This window comes from Callithrix jacchus, chromosome 11 (assembly GCF_049354715.1).
Source record: "Callithrix jacchus isolate 240 chromosome 11, calJac240_pri, whole genome shotgun sequence".
Classification (NCBI taxonomy): domain Eukaryota; kingdom Metazoa; phylum Chordata; class Mammalia; order Primates; family Cebidae; genus Callithrix; species Callithrix jacchus.
The window spans coordinates 98,887,956-98,905,264 of NC_133512.1; the positions used below are offsets into that span (position 1 = coordinate 98,887,956).

General features: G+C 36.3%; 1 protein-coding gene and 1 pseudogene across 24 annotated transcripts in view; one reads left to right on the forward strand and one right to left on the reverse strand.

Annotated features, from left to right (window-relative positions):
- EZH2 (enhancer of zeste 2 polycomb repressive complex 2 subunit) overlaps positions 1–17,309 on the forward strand; it is a 78,447-nt gene that overhangs the window by 52,626 nt on the left and 8,512 nt on the right. For 9 of the 24 annotated variants that reach the window (XM_054237586.2, XM_078343565.1, XM_078343567.1 and 6 more), the window contains 9 exons: positions 648–764; positions 3,680–3,800; positions 4,635–4,775; positions 6,842–6,944; positions 7,490–7,653; positions 13,555–13,646; positions 15,132–15,372; positions 15,865–16,034; positions 16,465–16,559. In XM_054237586.2, the coding sequence (XP_054093561.2) occupies positions 648–764; positions 3,680–3,800; positions 4,635–4,775; positions 6,842–6,944; positions 7,490–7,653; positions 13,555–13,646; positions 15,132–15,372; positions 15,865–16,034; positions 16,465–16,559 (1,244 nt within the window). Of the gene's footprint in view, positions 1–647; positions 765–3,679; positions 3,801–4,634; positions 4,776–6,841; positions 6,945–7,489; positions 7,669–13,554; positions 13,647–15,131; positions 15,373–15,864; positions 16,035–16,464; positions 16,560–17,309 lie in introns of all 24 variants that reach the window. The other 15 variants (XM_078343561.1, XM_078343566.1, XM_078343554.1 and 12 more) reach the window with 3 other exon arrangements.
- LOC118143971 (U7 small nuclear RNA) lies at positions 12,156–12,245 on the reverse strand (annotated as a pseudogene).

The following is a 17,309-nucleotide window of genomic DNA, read 5'->3' on the forward strand; positions in this document are numbered from 1 at the left end:
TATAAGACATGTAATGTGTTTAAAATAGCCTAGCACATAGAAAGTAGTCATATTAGCGAATACTACGAATTCAGACATTACAGTTTTGCAGAATAGATTAGAATTTACTTTGTTGTGTTTGAAACTCAAACCCATTACCCTTAATATTTATATATCATCTGATAATATCAGCAGTTAACACTTGGATTTTTAAAAAGGAAGATAAAGATAAGGAAGATTAACCTAACAAGTTTTCTTATTCTTGTTAAGTAAGATTGAAGTGGCATATTTGGTGTATATATATATATTACTCTTTGTGGTTGGAATGTAAGAGACACGAAGGATGAGATAGGAAATGTATAGTGAAAGCATGGATCAGTTAATCAGATTGCTGAAGCTCACATAAGTACAGTTTTTGATTCTTACTGATATTGGTAAGTATGGGAAGGGTTGGAGGTTTTGAAAATTTACAAAATTTGAAGAATTTTTCACCTTAAGTAAAAGAGAGAAAAGAGAATCCTATTTGGTTTATATGAACGTAACTGTCCTAGGTAAGGACATTTTTTTTCAAAATTAAATAGGTAGGCAGCATCTCTTTACAATATGATGGCTACAGCTTAAGGTTGTCCTTCTATTCTTAAGAGTCAATTTTATTTTTTCTGTTTTAGTGTTCGGTGACCAGTGACTTGGATTTTCCAACACAAGTCATCCCATTAAAGACTCTGAATGCAGTTGCTTCAGTACCCATAATGTATTCTTGGTCTCCCCTACAGCAGAATTTTATGGTATGTAAATAAGACATCTTCTGCTTGTTTGATAATAACTTATTTGAAATAAAAAAGCATAGATAATTTTATTGTCAAGGTGACTCAATCAAGACAGTATAAATTTTAAAAAGCTAACATAATAATAAAAAGTAATTTAAAAAATGGATTAATATAGTCTTTTTAAGACGTTTGCAGTATTACTCTTTATACTCTCCAAAGGAAAAATGTTAAGCAGTAACCATACCTAGGATTACAAATACTTAGAAGTTGGGCTGGGCATTGTGACTCATGCCTATAATCCCAGCACTTCAGGAGGCTGAGGTGGAAGGATGGCTTCAGGGAGGCGGAGATTGTAGTGAGCTGATATTATGTCACTGCACTCCAGCCTGGGTGACAGCCAGACCTATCTCAGAAAAAAAAAAAAGGTAATGAAGCTTATAGTTCTTATCCTTAAAAAAGCCAGTGTCCTATAATCTCAGTCTTTGAGTTTTTGTTAATTGAGAACTATTTAAAATAATTTTAGGTAGCATTTTATTGTGATAATATACATAGGGCTTATAAAACACAAACTTAAACATATTTCCATAGCTAACTATGACCCAGTAGCTTTTGTAATAACATGCTAAAGAGAAACCGAAGCATGTGTTCTTGACTTGTATTGCTAAATAAAAAATACATTGTTTCATTGCTTAATTGATATATAAAGTGGGAAGGCTAATAAAATGTTGACGGAAGTCCTTGGTGGACCTGCTTTAGGAAATTGCTTATTAGATTAAAAAAATAGATATTTCCAATATTTTTAGTAAGTTTTATACTTTGTACAGTAGAGTATCCACTTCAATTACTCTTCCATAATTGTGTAAATTTGAATGTACTTTGAGAATTACATTGCAAGACCTTAAGGGAAGTTTTATGTTTTCACAGACTGAAATTCTAGAATATAGTATTTACATTTATCAATAAATATAATTTGTGAATCATCCATGGATTTTGCTGGCCCATCGTGGGTGACAGAACCAGACTCTGTCTGATTTTGCTGACCGAAGCAGATTAGGCACACAATTTTTATTATAACTAGGATATGTTTTGGAGAACAGGATTATGTGGATATAATTGGGAAGACAAAATAGCTAAGTGTCACTTAATTTTGGCTTAGATATAAAGAAATCAGCTCCTAGTTTAAATGAGATTAGTGCTGTAATCCTAGCACTTTGGGAGGCCAAGGTGAGTGGATCACCTGAGGTCAGGTGTTGGAAACCAGCCTGGCCAACATGGTGAAACCCAATCTCTACTAAAAATACAAAAAATTAGCCGGGTGTGGTGGCACATGCCTTTAATCCCAGCTACTCAGGAGGCTGAGGCAGGAGAATTGCTTGAACCTGGGAGGTGGAGGTTACAGTGAACTGAAATCGTGCCATTGAGCTCCATCCTGGGCAACAAGAATGAAACTTCGTCTCAAAAAAAAAAAAAAGGATTAGTGCAAGTGAAATGAGATGAAAACAGGCCTCTAGTGTGTACATCATCTTGAATTTGAATATATGAATATATTAAAATCTACATTTTAATTATAATGCCCCATTTATCCCAATTGTTCTTTTCCTTGTCTAAGGTCCTGTTATCTTTATGAACTCTCCAGTTGTCCTAAATTTGTTACCTAGGGATTATTTGAGATTTTGTCCACACTTCCTGCTTGCTACTAGTTTGTGTGGGCTTTCCCAGCGTGTTATTCCCTGTGGGCCATGGTCACAGTGGAGGGCCAAGCCTATACCATCTCACCCTTTTAAGAGCTGCTGTGTACTCCCAGTCAGTCTCAGCCAGTTCATTCTGCTTATCAGAACTATCTTTCTAAAATTCCATTTTTAGCAAATATCTTTTTCAAAGTCCTCTTAAGACTTAGACTTGTCTTCACTTGGAATTAGTCTCTTTAAGCATGTACTTCAGAACTGTGCAGTCTTTATCTATAATTACTGTCATTTTTATTCTTCATTGAAAATTCTCTTCCTCCCATGAATGTCAGCTTTCTTTACCTTGAAATCTTAAGTACTCCATTCTCTTAACTTTTGATTGGCTCTTCTTTCTTCTCTCTTGTCTTCCAAAGCTTGATATAAACTCATCTATCATCTTTACTAGCACTGTCAACTTTGATACTAATCTCATTCATCTAAATATTGAAATATGTTTTTATAGAATGTTCTTATTTTACATATAAGCACATATCCTTTGGGCATAAACTTGATTGGACCATCAATACTCTTATGTCCCTAGAATTTTATTATCTTGGTTATCTTAAATTTTTTTTTTCTTTTTACCTTGAACTATTATGAATTAACAGATATCTTAATAACTGGATCATCAAGTGGAATGTAGGAGCCTTATGATAGTTTTTTGGTATGGGTTTTTACAGTTGATCTTGATATACTATATTTCATTAAGACAACTCCCCTCCTTGTATTAACGTATGAAATAAGAGAGTGCCTTAAAACTGATGATGGCTGGGCATGGTGGCTTATGGTGCCAGATACCTGTAATCCCAGCACTTTGGGACCAGCCTGGGCAGGATACTGAGACGCTCATCTCAATAAAAAATGAAACAAGAAAATGAACTGGTTATGTCTTTTCGTAATGTAGAGCATATTTTTCTTTCTTAGAGGTATGTAAAATTATAGTAAGTTTTAATGATTGATGACAAAGTACAGTATTTTTTCTTGAATTAAATTCTTTTTCTTTCAGCAGTTTTCGCAGATATGCTTATTCTTTGCTTTTATTCTCTGATATTATTCTTTGGTAGCTTTTAGAGTTTGCTCTCTGACTAGTATTTTAAATCTGGAGAACTGAGTAAAGACATCTTCATATGAAAAAAGGTTGTATTTTAGTTATTTCACATTTGATAGTTAGAATAAAGCTGCTTTTTAAATATTTCTTTTTCCTTTTAGGTGGAAGATGAAACTGTTTTACATAACATTCCTTATATGGGAGATGAAGTGTTAGACCAGGATGGTACTTTCATTGAAGAACTAATAAAAAATTATGATGGAAAAGTACATGGGGATAGAGGTGAGCCATATGCTCCTCTTGGGAAAAGGGGCTAACATGGATACTTTTGTTTATTAAGCATAGGGCTTGAGAAAAATTTTAGTGTTAAAATTAAGTTTTGCACTGAACTATAAGGGACTGATCTGGGCCCAGGCCTAAAATTTTTAGCATTTTCCCTATTTTTGGGAAAATTAGTTAGGAGGCTCATGGTTGGCCACCTGATAATTACACATGGTTGGTTATGACATAAATTATAATCGCAATTACATGTAAATTAAATAGAAATTGAGCATATGTAGATTTTAAGATTCTTTAGTAGTAAAGTTAGTTAGGATTGGGGCTCTGCTTATGTGGCATATGGGGGCTCTAGCACCCCTACTGCTCAAAAATACCTGTCCTCTAGGAACTACAGTACTTCAAATTCAATCATTAGAGTTATGGGTTCAGTTTTTTTTTTTTAATGTCCAGGAGGCCCTGTTAAAGTGTCTGAAAGGGTAATATTTGTAATATCATCATCCATTGTCATTATCAATAGAAAGCGGGCTCTGAAGTGATCAGTTAAAGAATGGTAAGAGGCTAAAGCCACGATCAGTACCTAGAGGATGTGGTTTTATAGTAGAAACTTTTGGGGAGGGGCTATTCAACAGAAAATAGCAGATATTAAAGATAATTCTGCTTTCTAACTTTGTCTAAGGCCAGTCTTGAAAATCTTACATTTTCCTCCCCTCATGTCAATAATAATGTTTTAGTGCTAGTGACTGGGCTATGCCTGTTATGTCCAAAGTAGAAAAAGGATCCATAAACTTTTGTCATTACTACTTCTCCTGTGTGATTCTGACATTTGATGAATTTCAGAATGTGGGTTTATAAATGATGAAATTTTTGTGGAGTTGGTGAATGCCCTTGGTCAATATAATGATGATGATGATGATGATGATGGAGATGATCCTGAAGATAGAGAAGAAAAGCAGAAAGATCTGGAAGATCACCGAGATGGTATGCCTGATGATTAGGATTCTGTGTAGCCAATACAGCTTTCTTTTGAAAACAGTAGAAAGAGTAGAAGGAGGGCTTAGTTTCTTTCTCTTTTTTTTCTTTCTTTGTTAAATATCACATTGATAGCAGTATAATTAAAATTGCATATTATGGCTGGTCAGGGTGGCTAACATTGTAATCCTAGCATTTTGGGAGACCAGGGTAGGCAGATTGCTTGAACCCAGGAGTTCAAGACCAGCCTGGGCAACATAGCAAGACCCCCACCCATCTCTACTAAAAAACGAAAAAATGAGGCAGGGAGATTGCTTGAACCCAGGAGGTATAGGCTGCACTGAGCTGTGATTGTGCCACTGTACAATCTGGCTGGGCAATAGAGTGAGACCCTGCCTTAAAAAAGAAAAAGAAGGCTGGGTGTGGTGGCCCACACCTGTAATCCTAGCACTTTGGGAGGCCGAGGTGGGTGTATCACGACAAGGTCAAGAGATCAAGACCATCCTGGCCAGCAGAGTGAAACCCCGTCTCTACTAAAAACACAAAAATTAGCTGGGTGTGGTGGTGCTCACCTGTAGTCCCAGCTACTCGGGAGGCTGAGGCAGGAGAATCGCTTGAACCCAGGAGGCAGAGGTTGCAGTGAGCTGAGACTGCGCCACTGCACTCCAGCCTGACAGAACGAAACTCTGTCTCAAAACAAAAAAAGCAAATGAAAAAGAAAAAAAGCGTATTACTTGCAACATTATTTTCAGTTTAGTACCTTTGTTTCCTTTGGCTAGGGAAAAACATAATTTTTTGTGTGCTTCACTGGGCATTGTTTTATTATGATATTCACTATGTACAAGTTGTGTACTAATCAGGTTCATATGCACCAGCTCACTTAATCCTCATGATGGCTTCATGAGATGGATGTTTTTATTATATCCATTTTATAGTTGAGGGGATAGATTTAGAGAGGTTAAGTAACTTACAAGATTACACTACTGGGAAGAAACAGAGCCAATAGTTGCTGTTCTCTACTTGGCAAAGCTTATGTTAAGGCAACAAAGAAGAATTTGGTGAGGGAAATAGCAGTTTTGTTTTTTTTTTTGATACAGAGTCTTGCTCTGTTGCCAGGCTGGAGTGCAGTGGCGTGATCTCAGCTCACTGCAGCCTCTCCGCCTCCCTGATTCAAGTGATTGTCCTGCCTCAGCCTCTCAAGTAGCTGGGACTACAGGCGCACGCCACCATGCCCAGCTAATTTTTGTATTTTTAGTAGAGACGGGGTTTTACCATGTTGGCCAGGATGGGCTCTATCTCTTGATTTCATGATCCGCCCACCTTGGCCTCCCAAAGTGCTGGGATTATAGGCATGAGCCACCGGGTCCGGCTGGGAAATAGCAATTTTTTTTTTGGAGATGGACTCTTGCTCTGTTGCTCAGGCTGGAGTGCAATGGTGAGATACCCGCTCATTACAGTCTGCCTCCTGGGTTCAAGTAATTCTCCTGCGTGAACCTATTCCAAGTAGCTGGGATTACAGGCGTCCACCACCATGCCTGGCTAATTTTTTGTGTTTTTAGTAGGGATGGAGTTTTACCATGTTGGTCAGGCTGGTCTCAAACTTCTGACCTTGTGATCCACCTGCCTTGGTCTCCCAAAGTCCTGAGATTACAGGCACGAGAGACTGTGCCCGGCTGGAAATAGCAATTTCTAAGAAGCATATTTCAGAAAGAGAATTTAAAAAGGCACCTTAGTGAACATCTAGTTGAGTCAGTTCCTTCATTTTACAGATGAGTTAACAGACTCAAGAGGTAAAGTGATCACTCTTGGTTACAAAATCAGTTAGTAGCAGAGCTGGGAGTAGAACTTAGGTTTTCTGCTTGACAGTGCTCTTAAAGCTTTTCATATTTGAGTTTGAATTTTGTTTTTGACTGACTGGTATTCCACAGACACATGTAAAATACGGGAAGTAAGCAAAATACAAAGTTGATGATTTCTTAGAAAATCAGCTTTTTATAGAGACATAGTTGGGTGGAGAAAATCAAAGATCGAAAACTTATTTCCCTTTTTTTTTTCTTTCATATTCTCCTGTTTAGATAAAGAAAGTCGCCCACCTCGAAAATTTCCTTCCGATAAAATTTTTGAAGCCATTTCCTCAATGTTTCCAGATAAGGGCACAGCAGAAGAACTAAAGGAAAAGTAAGATTTGTTCCTTTGAGGCAATCTTGCCCTGTTTGGTATGTAACTCACCATTTTGGTTTATTACAAATGGAATCAGTGTAGCGGATGAGCCACTACACTTTGTTGACAATGTTTGCAAGATACTTGAAGCAACATATATTCCTGTGGTACTCTGCACTACAAAATATTTACTGTAGATAGAATAAATACATGTGTATAACTTATATAGACACATAAACCCATATATACATAATTTACAGTAGTACATTTACAGGAAAATTATCTGGATACCGGTAGAAATTTTAGTACAGTTGGTGTTTAATTAAAACTAATATATCCTTTTCAATGATATATTTGAATAAATCAATGAATTTGATTCTTGATAACACCATGCATAATGTTTAGTTGGCTCTTTAAATAAAGATTGTTGTAGGTTAGAGGCATTCCTTTGTGTTTTAGGCAAGATAAACATCAAAAGTATCACATGGAAACCTTTAGAAACTTGTTTTCAAAAAAGTGATTTTTGTTTCATGTTTACTTAAATTTTTCTTGGTTAATGTCAGATATAAAGAACTCACCGAACAGCAGCTCCCAGGCGCGCTTCCTCCTGAATGTACCCCCAACATAGATGGACCAAATGCTAAATCTGTTCAGAGAGAGCAAAGCTTACACTCCTTTCATACGCTTTTCTGTAGGCGATGTTTTAAATATGACTGCTTCCTACATCGTAAGTGCAATTATTGTACGTTTTCATTTTCTATCTTTGTTGTGGAATTATGTTTTAAAGCAGCTTGGAGAGTGCTATCATTTATTACAACTAGAATTTATTGTTTAACCTTGTATTTGAAAAATATATTTAGACCTCAGTATTATTATTTTTACGTTGTTGCTTGAGGATTGCTCTGAAATCTTTTGCACGTATTTCATTTGTACTACTATTTTCCACTAATACAGAATTCAGGTCAGTGATTTTTCCCCCCAATCGAAAGTGCTAACTAAGCAGTTGTTTTATGATAAAACTGTTATTATGTACTGATAGCCCAGAGCAACATTGTTGATATTGATGAACAAATTGTGTTGAATAAGAAATTGGCCAAAGAAATGTTCAGGTAAGTGCTTGTCAATTTAGGGTAATTTTTTTTGTTTTTTGCTGTCTTAGGTAAGTTTTGAAAAATACCTGCATTTGAATACAAGTAAAACAAAACGTTCTTAGTGAAATTAAAGGATGGTGTATACAATAATACTTTTTCTCCGTGACATTTCTAGACAATGTGGTTTCTTAGTAAATTTGGTAATTGAATTGTAATTGGTAATTGAAACTAGTAAGTGCAGTTTAAAAGCATCAACTACTTTTGAGGCACATATTTTGAAAATGTATTTCATAGTTCCTTATTTTCGTAGAGTAATTCGCTTATTATAGTTTAGTCTTTCCTATGTTGTATTTTACTGTGTCTGTCTATGGCATGGTAATTTCTTTCGGAGCTTTGACCCCATGTAAAATCACTTTCCCCTGTACTAAATGGTCCTACATTGCTTTGCTGGTCTCAGTTCCTGTGCCTGCCATTTACAGATTGATTTCTCCTCATTCACCAGTGGTACATCTTTTTAAGCTTGCTAAGCAGCTGTTCTCACTTCCTCCTAAGTTTTTGCTGTGTCTGCTTATTTTTGCTGCAGCTAATAATTTGTTGAGTGATGTATACATTGGTCTGAAAATGTTTTGTTTTTGTATGTGACACAGTGGTTTAGTTATCTTAAAATGGAAAAAACTTGAAGTAGGTTTTTAGAATTATCATTACATCTTCATCTCCTTCTTGTCTGAACTCCTCATCTAGTTTAAACTGATTTAGTGGTTTTAATAATCTGTAGTAGGTCATATGTTTGTTGGTTCAGCCAGTGGACAGTTAAGCCCTTGAAATAGTTGTCTTAAATTTCATTTTAATTCCTATTCACACCATCAATTTATGAATTACATCCAGTTTTTAATCAAAATATTGTAAATTGCAGCTGGGTTCGGTGGCTCATGCCTGTAATCTCAGCACTTTGGGAGGCCGGGATGGGCGGACTACAAGGTCAGGAGTTTAAAACCAGACTGCCCAACATGGTGAAACCTCGTCTCTATTAAAACATACAAAAATTAGCTGGGCATGGTAGTTCGTGCCTGTAATCCCAGCTACTTGGGAGGCTGAGGTAGGAGAATTGCTTGAACCGGGACCCAGGAGGTGGAGGTTGCAGTGAGCTGAGATCGCGCCACTGCACTCCAGACTGGTACAGAGTGAGACTCCATCTCAAAACAACAACAACAATAACAACAACAAAAAACCAAATATTGTAAATTGCATGCATGTATCGCTGTAGCAAAAGAATAGAGTAGGAGCTCTGTTTTAGAGTCATTGAAAGGTCCTTCCAATTTGTTTATAGATGTAGCATTTAATAAAGTTTTTTGCTATAAAAATGAATCATAGAAGTAGGACACTACTTTTAAATATTGTAACAGTTTTTTTTATTGTTCTGTTTGGAAATGAGCCCAGAACTTTGAGGCTGCAGTGAGCTATGATTGTGCCGTTGTACCCCAGCCAGGCAACAGTGAGACCCCATCTCTTTAAAAAAAAAAGAAGGGGTATGAAAATGTGTACAATGAAGTCTCCCAATGACTTTCTGTTCCCATGCATCAAATTTTTACTTCACTCCTCCCACTTTTATTAGTAGTTAATCACTTTTATTAGGTCTCTTGTATTTTTTACAGTTTCATTGGCAAGTATAAAGATATTCTTTTTTTTTTTCTGACCATCTTATTGAAATGGTGCCATAGCATTCAGGCTTTTCCCTTTTTTGGGATAAGGATAGGATTTAACATTGTAGATACTAGCCTTATCTGTATAGCTGCATGGTCTGTGCTATAGGAGGTTCCAGAACTTACTGGACTTGTCTCTAATAGTGACCATTTGGATTGTTTGGAGCTTTATGCTGTAATGGTGCCACAGTGAAATCACCTTGCAAATTTGTACCCATTTCACACAAGTTCGAGTTTTCGTGAAAAACTCTGTTTAGGTATTGCCAAATGACCTCCCTATGGGGCCACAGCAGTTTAAAGCCTGACTAGCAAAGTCAGACAGACCTACCCATAGAAGGTGTTACCAAACTGATTTTGATTTTAAAATTGATTTTATAAGTGAAAAACGGCTTTTAGCATTGATTTTAAGTTCTGGTTTTTCTTTGTTTTTTAAATCTCTGCTTCCCACAGGTGATAAGCCTTGTTTTAATACCTGTTTTTTTTCCCCCTTTGAATGAGGGTAGGATCCTCCTATATGTTGAAGAGTGAACTATTTTTCTTTGTTTTTTTTTTTGTTTTGTTTTTTGTTTTTGTGAGACGGGGTCTTGCTCTGTCACCCGGGCTGGAGTGCAGTGGCATGATCTTGGCTCACTGCAATTTCTGCCTCCTGGGTTTAAGTGATTCTCTTGCCCCAGCCTCCTGAGTAGCTGGGATTACAGGTGCTCACCACCTCGCCTGGCTCATTTTTGTACTTTTAGTAGAGACAGGGTTTTGCCATATTGGCCAGGCTGGTCTCAAACTTCTGACCTCAGGTGATCTGCCCACCTCGGCCTCCCATAGTGCTAGGATTACAGGTATGAGTCACTGTGTCTGGCCTATTTTTATTCTTTTGCTCATAGGTCTTTTTGATATCTTAGGAGCTTTTTTGTATAATCAGGAAATTAGGTTTTTTGAAATCTGAGTTGTATTTTTTTCCAGTTTATTTGGTAAAAGTTCCATAAGCAAAGTTTAGCCTTTTCTTTTTTTTGGAGACAGAGTCTTCCTTTGTCACCCGGGCTGGAGTGCAGTGGTGTGATTGATCTTGGCTCACTGCAGCCTTCACCTTCTGGTTTCAAGCGATTCTTGTGCCTCAGCCTCCGGAGTAGCTGGGACTATAGGCATGTGCTACCACACCCAGCTAATTTTTGTATTTTTAGTAGAGACGGCATTTCATCATGTTGACTAGGCTGGTCTCAAACTCCTGACCCCACGTGATCCGCCTGCTTTGGCCTCTCAAAGGGCTGGGATTACAGGCGTGAACCACCGTGCCCTTTCAGTTTAAACATTTTTTGAAAAGTAGTTGAATTTATCAGTTAGCTTTCTCATTCTAAGATTATAAAGGATTTTCACTATTTTTTCTAGTATGTTTTAGGCTTCATTTTTTAAACATACAAATCTTTGATCCATTTGGAGTTTAATATGATGTAGATTATAAATCTGATTCCTCCTTCTTATCTCCAAAGTTGCCTAGTTGTTTCACTTACTGAAAAGTTCAACTTTCACTGCTTTGAGATATTTTCTTCATTGCCTCTTTAGCATATGTATTTGGTTTTCTCAACATTGTGTTCTTATAGTCTGTCTATTTATGAAGCACCATTCAGAGATCTCCTGGCAATCCTTGTTTTTCTGTACAAATTTATTTTTAGACAGTGTCTTGCTCTGTCACTGAGGCTGGAGTGGTGCAGTGGCACAGTCATGGCTCACTGCAGCCTTGATTTCCTGAGCTCAACCAATTCTCCCACCCCAGGCTCCTGCCTAGCTGGGACTACACTGTTGGCTCCTTCCTTCTTCCTTTCCCTTTCCCCTACCCCTTCGTCTCCCCCTCCCTCCTTTCTTCTCTTTTCTTTTTCTTTTCAGGTCTCACTGTGTTGCCCAGTCTGGTCTTGAACTCCTGGCCTCAAGTGATCCTCCTGCCTTGGCCTCCCAAAGTGCTGGGATTACAGACATGAGCCACTGCACCTAGCCTATATACATTTCAAAGTCTGTCTAGTTTTTTTTTTTTTTTTAAATTATTTGTATGCTTGTTGGAATTTCATTAAATTTATAAATGACCTAACTTTTTTTAAAATTTAAGGGTCTGACCATATGATCACCTCTCTGTGTTTTTTAATTACTTCTTTAGTTTTCTTTATATAACTCTTGTAATTTTTTTGTTGAGTATTTCTAGGTATTAAAACTTGTTGCTGTTGTTGGGCTTTTTTTGCATTCTGTCTTCTGTTTTGTACCCTGCTGCTACCTCACTGCATCATCATCATGTTTATCAGTTTCTCAGTGCATTCTTAGGAGTTTTCCAGCTGTTTAATTATACTATCTGTAGTTATTTATGGTTTTGCCATCTTTCTGGTCTTTATAACTGAAGCTTCTTTCTCTTTTCTACCTCCTTATTTATTGTTTGATTGGGCGGGGGGACTTTTGGTCCAGGGGACTTTCTGATTTAGAAAAAAAAAAAAAAAAAAAACACAAAAACCTGGAAAGCCTGCTAGACAAATTCTCAAAGAGCTGTAACTGTCTTTTCTACGTACTTTAGCTTGTATTTTCAGTACAGTTTAAAAACTAGTAGTGCTGGTAAAGATAAATGTTCTGTCTCTTCTAGATGAGTTTTGGAAAATTATTCTTTACATTTAGGTTTTGAGACTTGTATAACGTTTGTGTTCTCTAATGATCGTTTTATTTTTGTGAATATTCTTGTTTCCTATGTATTTCATTGTCACTTTTTTGTTAATTGGTTTATATATTTTATTTAAATTATGTATTTTTTTCTTTAGAGAACCAGCTACAGTGTTAGTTTAACTCATAAACAAAAATAATTGTATTCAGGTTCCTAAGTGAATGCAATTTAGCACCAAATTAGTCATGGTGTTAGGCTGTCTGGAGTCTAGTTGATCACACATTTGAAACAGAATCTGAGCCTTGAATTTTCTTCTTTAAAAACTTTGTCCTATTTTTTTTTTCTTTCTTTTCTCATCAGTCTTTAAGTATGGCTTTTTATAACTAAAAAATTTGTTTTGTGGAAATGTAACTTGTTTTTAATTCAAATTAATTTTCCTCTTGTATAATTCTGAATAGTCCATTTCCAGCATTTGCCTTTTGTACATGGGGGAAGCAAGTTTTTTGCAAGAAATTGGTCTGAAGTTTGTGTAGCTGTTAGTGTTCACACCATTTTCATGAAGCAGTACATCACCATTTGAATCTTTACGTTATTTTGGAATTTTAGGTTTCAAGTGGTGTATCTTTTTAAAACCTGTGTATTGACATAATTTTCTGTGGAAAGACACTGTAAGCTCTCACCAGGTTCTTGGATTGGGTATGATTCCGAGGAACTGAATATTAGTAATTAGGACTGTCGTCTTTATCTTTAAAAATGAGTTTTTACAATTGGTATCTCTTTCTGCTTCCCATTTGACAAGCTGATTGCTGACCTTTCTTTTGAAATAAGAAATTGTATGTCAGAATTCTTTTGATTAAAAATAGGAAATCTGATTTAATTGTAGAGGGAATATCAACCGCTTAAATGGAGAAAGATTCAATTTAAGTAAATGTTTATAACCATAGTTATGTGCATCAATTATACTTGCAAGGAGAAAAAATGAGAAATCACAAATGATTCCAGAATTTACTGTTTTTCCTTCCTGCTAAATGGCTGGAGGAAGAGGAATGGAGAATGCATTGTGATCGTTCAGTAAGAGCTTGAAGGAAAGTTGTGTAAAGTAATGTAAACCACATATTAGCAAGATTATAATCTATTAATCTTAATGTTAAAAATAATGAAAAAGTATTTTATAGTTATATTAGAGTCATTATGTTTCATTTATTTCGCAGCTTTTCATGCAACACCCAACACTTACAAGCGGAAGAACACAGAAGCAGCTCTAGACAACAAACCTTGTGGACCACAGTGTTACCAGCATTTGGTAAGACTTAGTGCCTTATTATTCCAGAGGGTACTTGAAAGGACTTAATTTTGCACTTTGGTGGAGGTGATCAAGTCAGTGTTAATGTTGTTTGCACCCATGCTGTTATGGGCCATATGATAGACAGTTTTCTCACCCATGTTGTTTCTTCCATAGCTCATGTACTACACATTTTAGTCTTTCATTAATGTGGTATTATTCTTTTTAAAATCTGTGTTATCTCTTCAGCAACATTTCAAGGTCTTTAGGATCAAGGACTCTTATGCCTTCCACAAAGTCTATGAGAGTGTGACATAGATAGTCCACTTAGAAACCAGGCAGTCAGTAACCATGTACGGTAGTAGATCCCAAGCCCTTCTCATAGCCATCCCTCTGCTTGAGTTTTAGATGCACTGTCATTTCAGGTATATGATAGATCCCACAGATTTTTTTTTTTTTTAATGATGGAGAAAAGGTAAGGGGTTAGGAAAATATGAGGTAGAAAAGTTGTTTTTTTTACGGGTACTCTCTTATTTTTACCATTTCCCCTCTTTGAACCAAGCCACTCCTACCTAGGAACTAAATGGGTATATATTGCCTGTTGGATTTTGGACAGAAGATTCATTGAATGGCACCTGCAGAAGGTATCCTATTTTTAAGCAATTTGGTTTTTGTAGAATGAAGTATAAGACTGTTGGCTGCTGTCAAACTTCTCCCTTCTATTTCCATTAAAAAGAAAAAAAATGGAATTCTTGAGCACTGTTTTATGATATTCTTTACAAGGCAGAATTTTGTTTGGCTCATCTGAAATGTTTCTGTGGTCTCTATAAACCATGCTCTTACCATTGTTTTATACTTTGAGACTGGATTACTGTACTTCATAATGCCAAATGTAACCCTCACAGTCTTGTTTCTGAAGTTCCTTTTATGTCTTCCTGTGGCTCTGTATCCTTCACAGGAAAAAAAAAGGTTGGATGTTTTAATAGTAAGACAGGAAGTGATAAAGTCAAGCATGTTTGTGTTTTGTGTTCTTGTATACTTTAAATATTAATATGAAGATGTATGCAATATCTTAAACTCTACGTAGGTATTCTGACTCCGTGCACATTATATAGATGATTCTTCTGTAAAGATTCACTTTTACATAGACTGTATGTCCATAGAAATAATTAACTTTATTACATGAAGTGTATTTCATACTTTATCTTCTTATATTTTAACTTAATTATAGCCTGTTAATATATTTTACAAATTCACCATTTAAAACTATCTTGCCTGATTTTTGTACCATCCTAGGAATATATAGGACCCATGTTTCTCTTTCTGAAATTTTCAGACTATTTAAAAGCAGATCAAAAGTATATTAGACATGCAAATGATTATTTGTGATAAATGGATAATGTGATAAATTTTTTGACTAACTTTGCTTATACAGTATTTTTTTTTCTCTTCCATCAAAATCAGTTTTAGAACTTTGCCCTGATGTCGACATTTTTCATTTCGTAGGAGGGAGCAAAAGAGTTTGCTGCTGCTCTCACTGCTGAGCGGATAAAGACCCCACCAAAACGCCCAGGAGGCCGCAGAAGAGGACGGCTTCCCAATAACAGTAGCAGGCCCAGCACCCCCACCATTAATGTGCTGGAATCAAAGGATACGGACAGTGATAGGGAAGCAGGGACTGAAACAGGGGGTGAGAACAATGATAAAGAAGAAGAAGAGAAGAAAGATGAAACTTCGAGCTCCTCTGGTAAGACACGTCTAATAATTGGGTTTTACTGTTCTGTGAAGTCTCATAATGTGAGGATTAAGGATATATAATGCACTGAATAATTTTCTTAGTTTTCAGTATAATGAGAAATCTAAGACCAGTGCTATCTCAAGAATGTGTAGCTGCATTGCTTCTGTTTCCTGCCTCCATGTGGCCCTACCGTAGCTTGTGATGTTTGCCCTGCTTGGTTGTTGGAAAGTTGATGCAGTTTATTCTCATTCTTTGTGCCATTTTTCTTTTTCGATCTTTCTTAGATAGGGAATAATGGAATTTGGATCATTTGGTTTAATATTCTTGATGTTCTATCAGTAGTTTTGGTTAGAGAGAAAATGTGAACTACTGATAAGTTAGTATTTTATGGATTGGATTTTAGTTGTCCTTGTCTTGTTTTTTTCTTTAAGCACATCCTGAATTTTACATCTTAATATTATTTCATCATTTATTAACCAGTGCTTACATTTGGTTTTGTAGAAGCAAATTCTCGGTGTCAAACACCAATAAAGATGAAGCCAAATATTGAGCCTCCTGAGAATGTGGAGTGGAGTGGTGCTGAAGCCTCAATGTTTAGAGTCCTCATTGGCACTTACTATGACAATTTCTGTGCCATTGCTAGGTTAATTGGGACCAAAACATGTAGACAGGTAAGATATCCGATAAAAATGTTCTTAAAAGAGCCTCAAACATAGGGATAAAAATGTACTCATTGTCCAAACAAAGAAAATTCTTGGTTATTACTAAGTTCCTCTTCATCTCCTAAAAATTATTTTTTCTTCTCAAGAGGGAATTGAATGAAAATTATTCTTCATGTACGTTACAGAATTTTCCCACTGTAGACATTTAAGGTTAGATTTTAAAAGCTAATAAGAATTTAAATTTAGCATCACAGTTCTTGACCGGAATATAATTACAGCCACCCCCAATGTGAGGGTAGAGACAGTGATGTCTGTTATATCCTGAGCATCTAGCAGTGTCACAGAAGGGACAAAAACATTTATCTGGTATGCATGAGTATAAGAATGGTTTGCCTTAATAAGACTGTCCTCATGGCTCTGTAACTGTGCCTCTTGTCAGGTGTATGAGTTTAGAGTCAAAGAATCTAGCATCATAGCTCCAGCTCCCGCTGAGGATGTGGACACTCCTCCAAGGAAAAAGAAGAGGAAACACAGGTGAGTCTGCCAGGAACCTCTTAGAGAAGTCAACACAGATAGACACTGCCCGCGAGGCCCTTCCTAAGGGCTGCTGTTGGTTTCTACTTAGTCTGTTTTTAAAAACCTTAAACTGCCATCAAAAACAGAACTGTGGAATCTTATTTCCACTGGGAATTGCTAGTATTTTTCTATAAGAATACAGCAGCCTTCAGTATATTTTGCATGTTAAGAGTCCTTAAAATTATGGTTACCAGACTGCATTTGAGTTAAGAAAAACTTACTTAGTAGTTTTTGCTGTGAAGGCTACATAAATAATTATTTTAACAACATGAAATGTTCTGTCTTTCTGATGTGAGCTCTGGGCCAGTTTTTAGAAGTATCTTTTATTCTAGGAGCTTGAATTTCTACATTGTGTGGCACTGCATTCCGATACTCTCAATAAGGCCTGTGGGAATGTTTTCAGGCTGGTTTGATTTATATCTGCTCTAATCTCCCCATACCTCCACCTCACATTTTTAAAAACAAGAAACAATTGGGTAGGTAAGGGTGCAGTTAGATTATGCTTCACAAATTATGTACAGGCTCGTGTTACATTTTGTTACTTTAAAGAAAATGTAGGGTCAACCCAATTTAGAATTTTTAAAAATCAAATGTTTTTTCTCCCCCATAAGAATTTAGGCTTTAGGAGATGCTTCTGAATTTTTGGTTGAATTATTTCTGACCATGTAGTTTACTTGATTGGTTAATGATGCCTGAAATTAGAGAAAG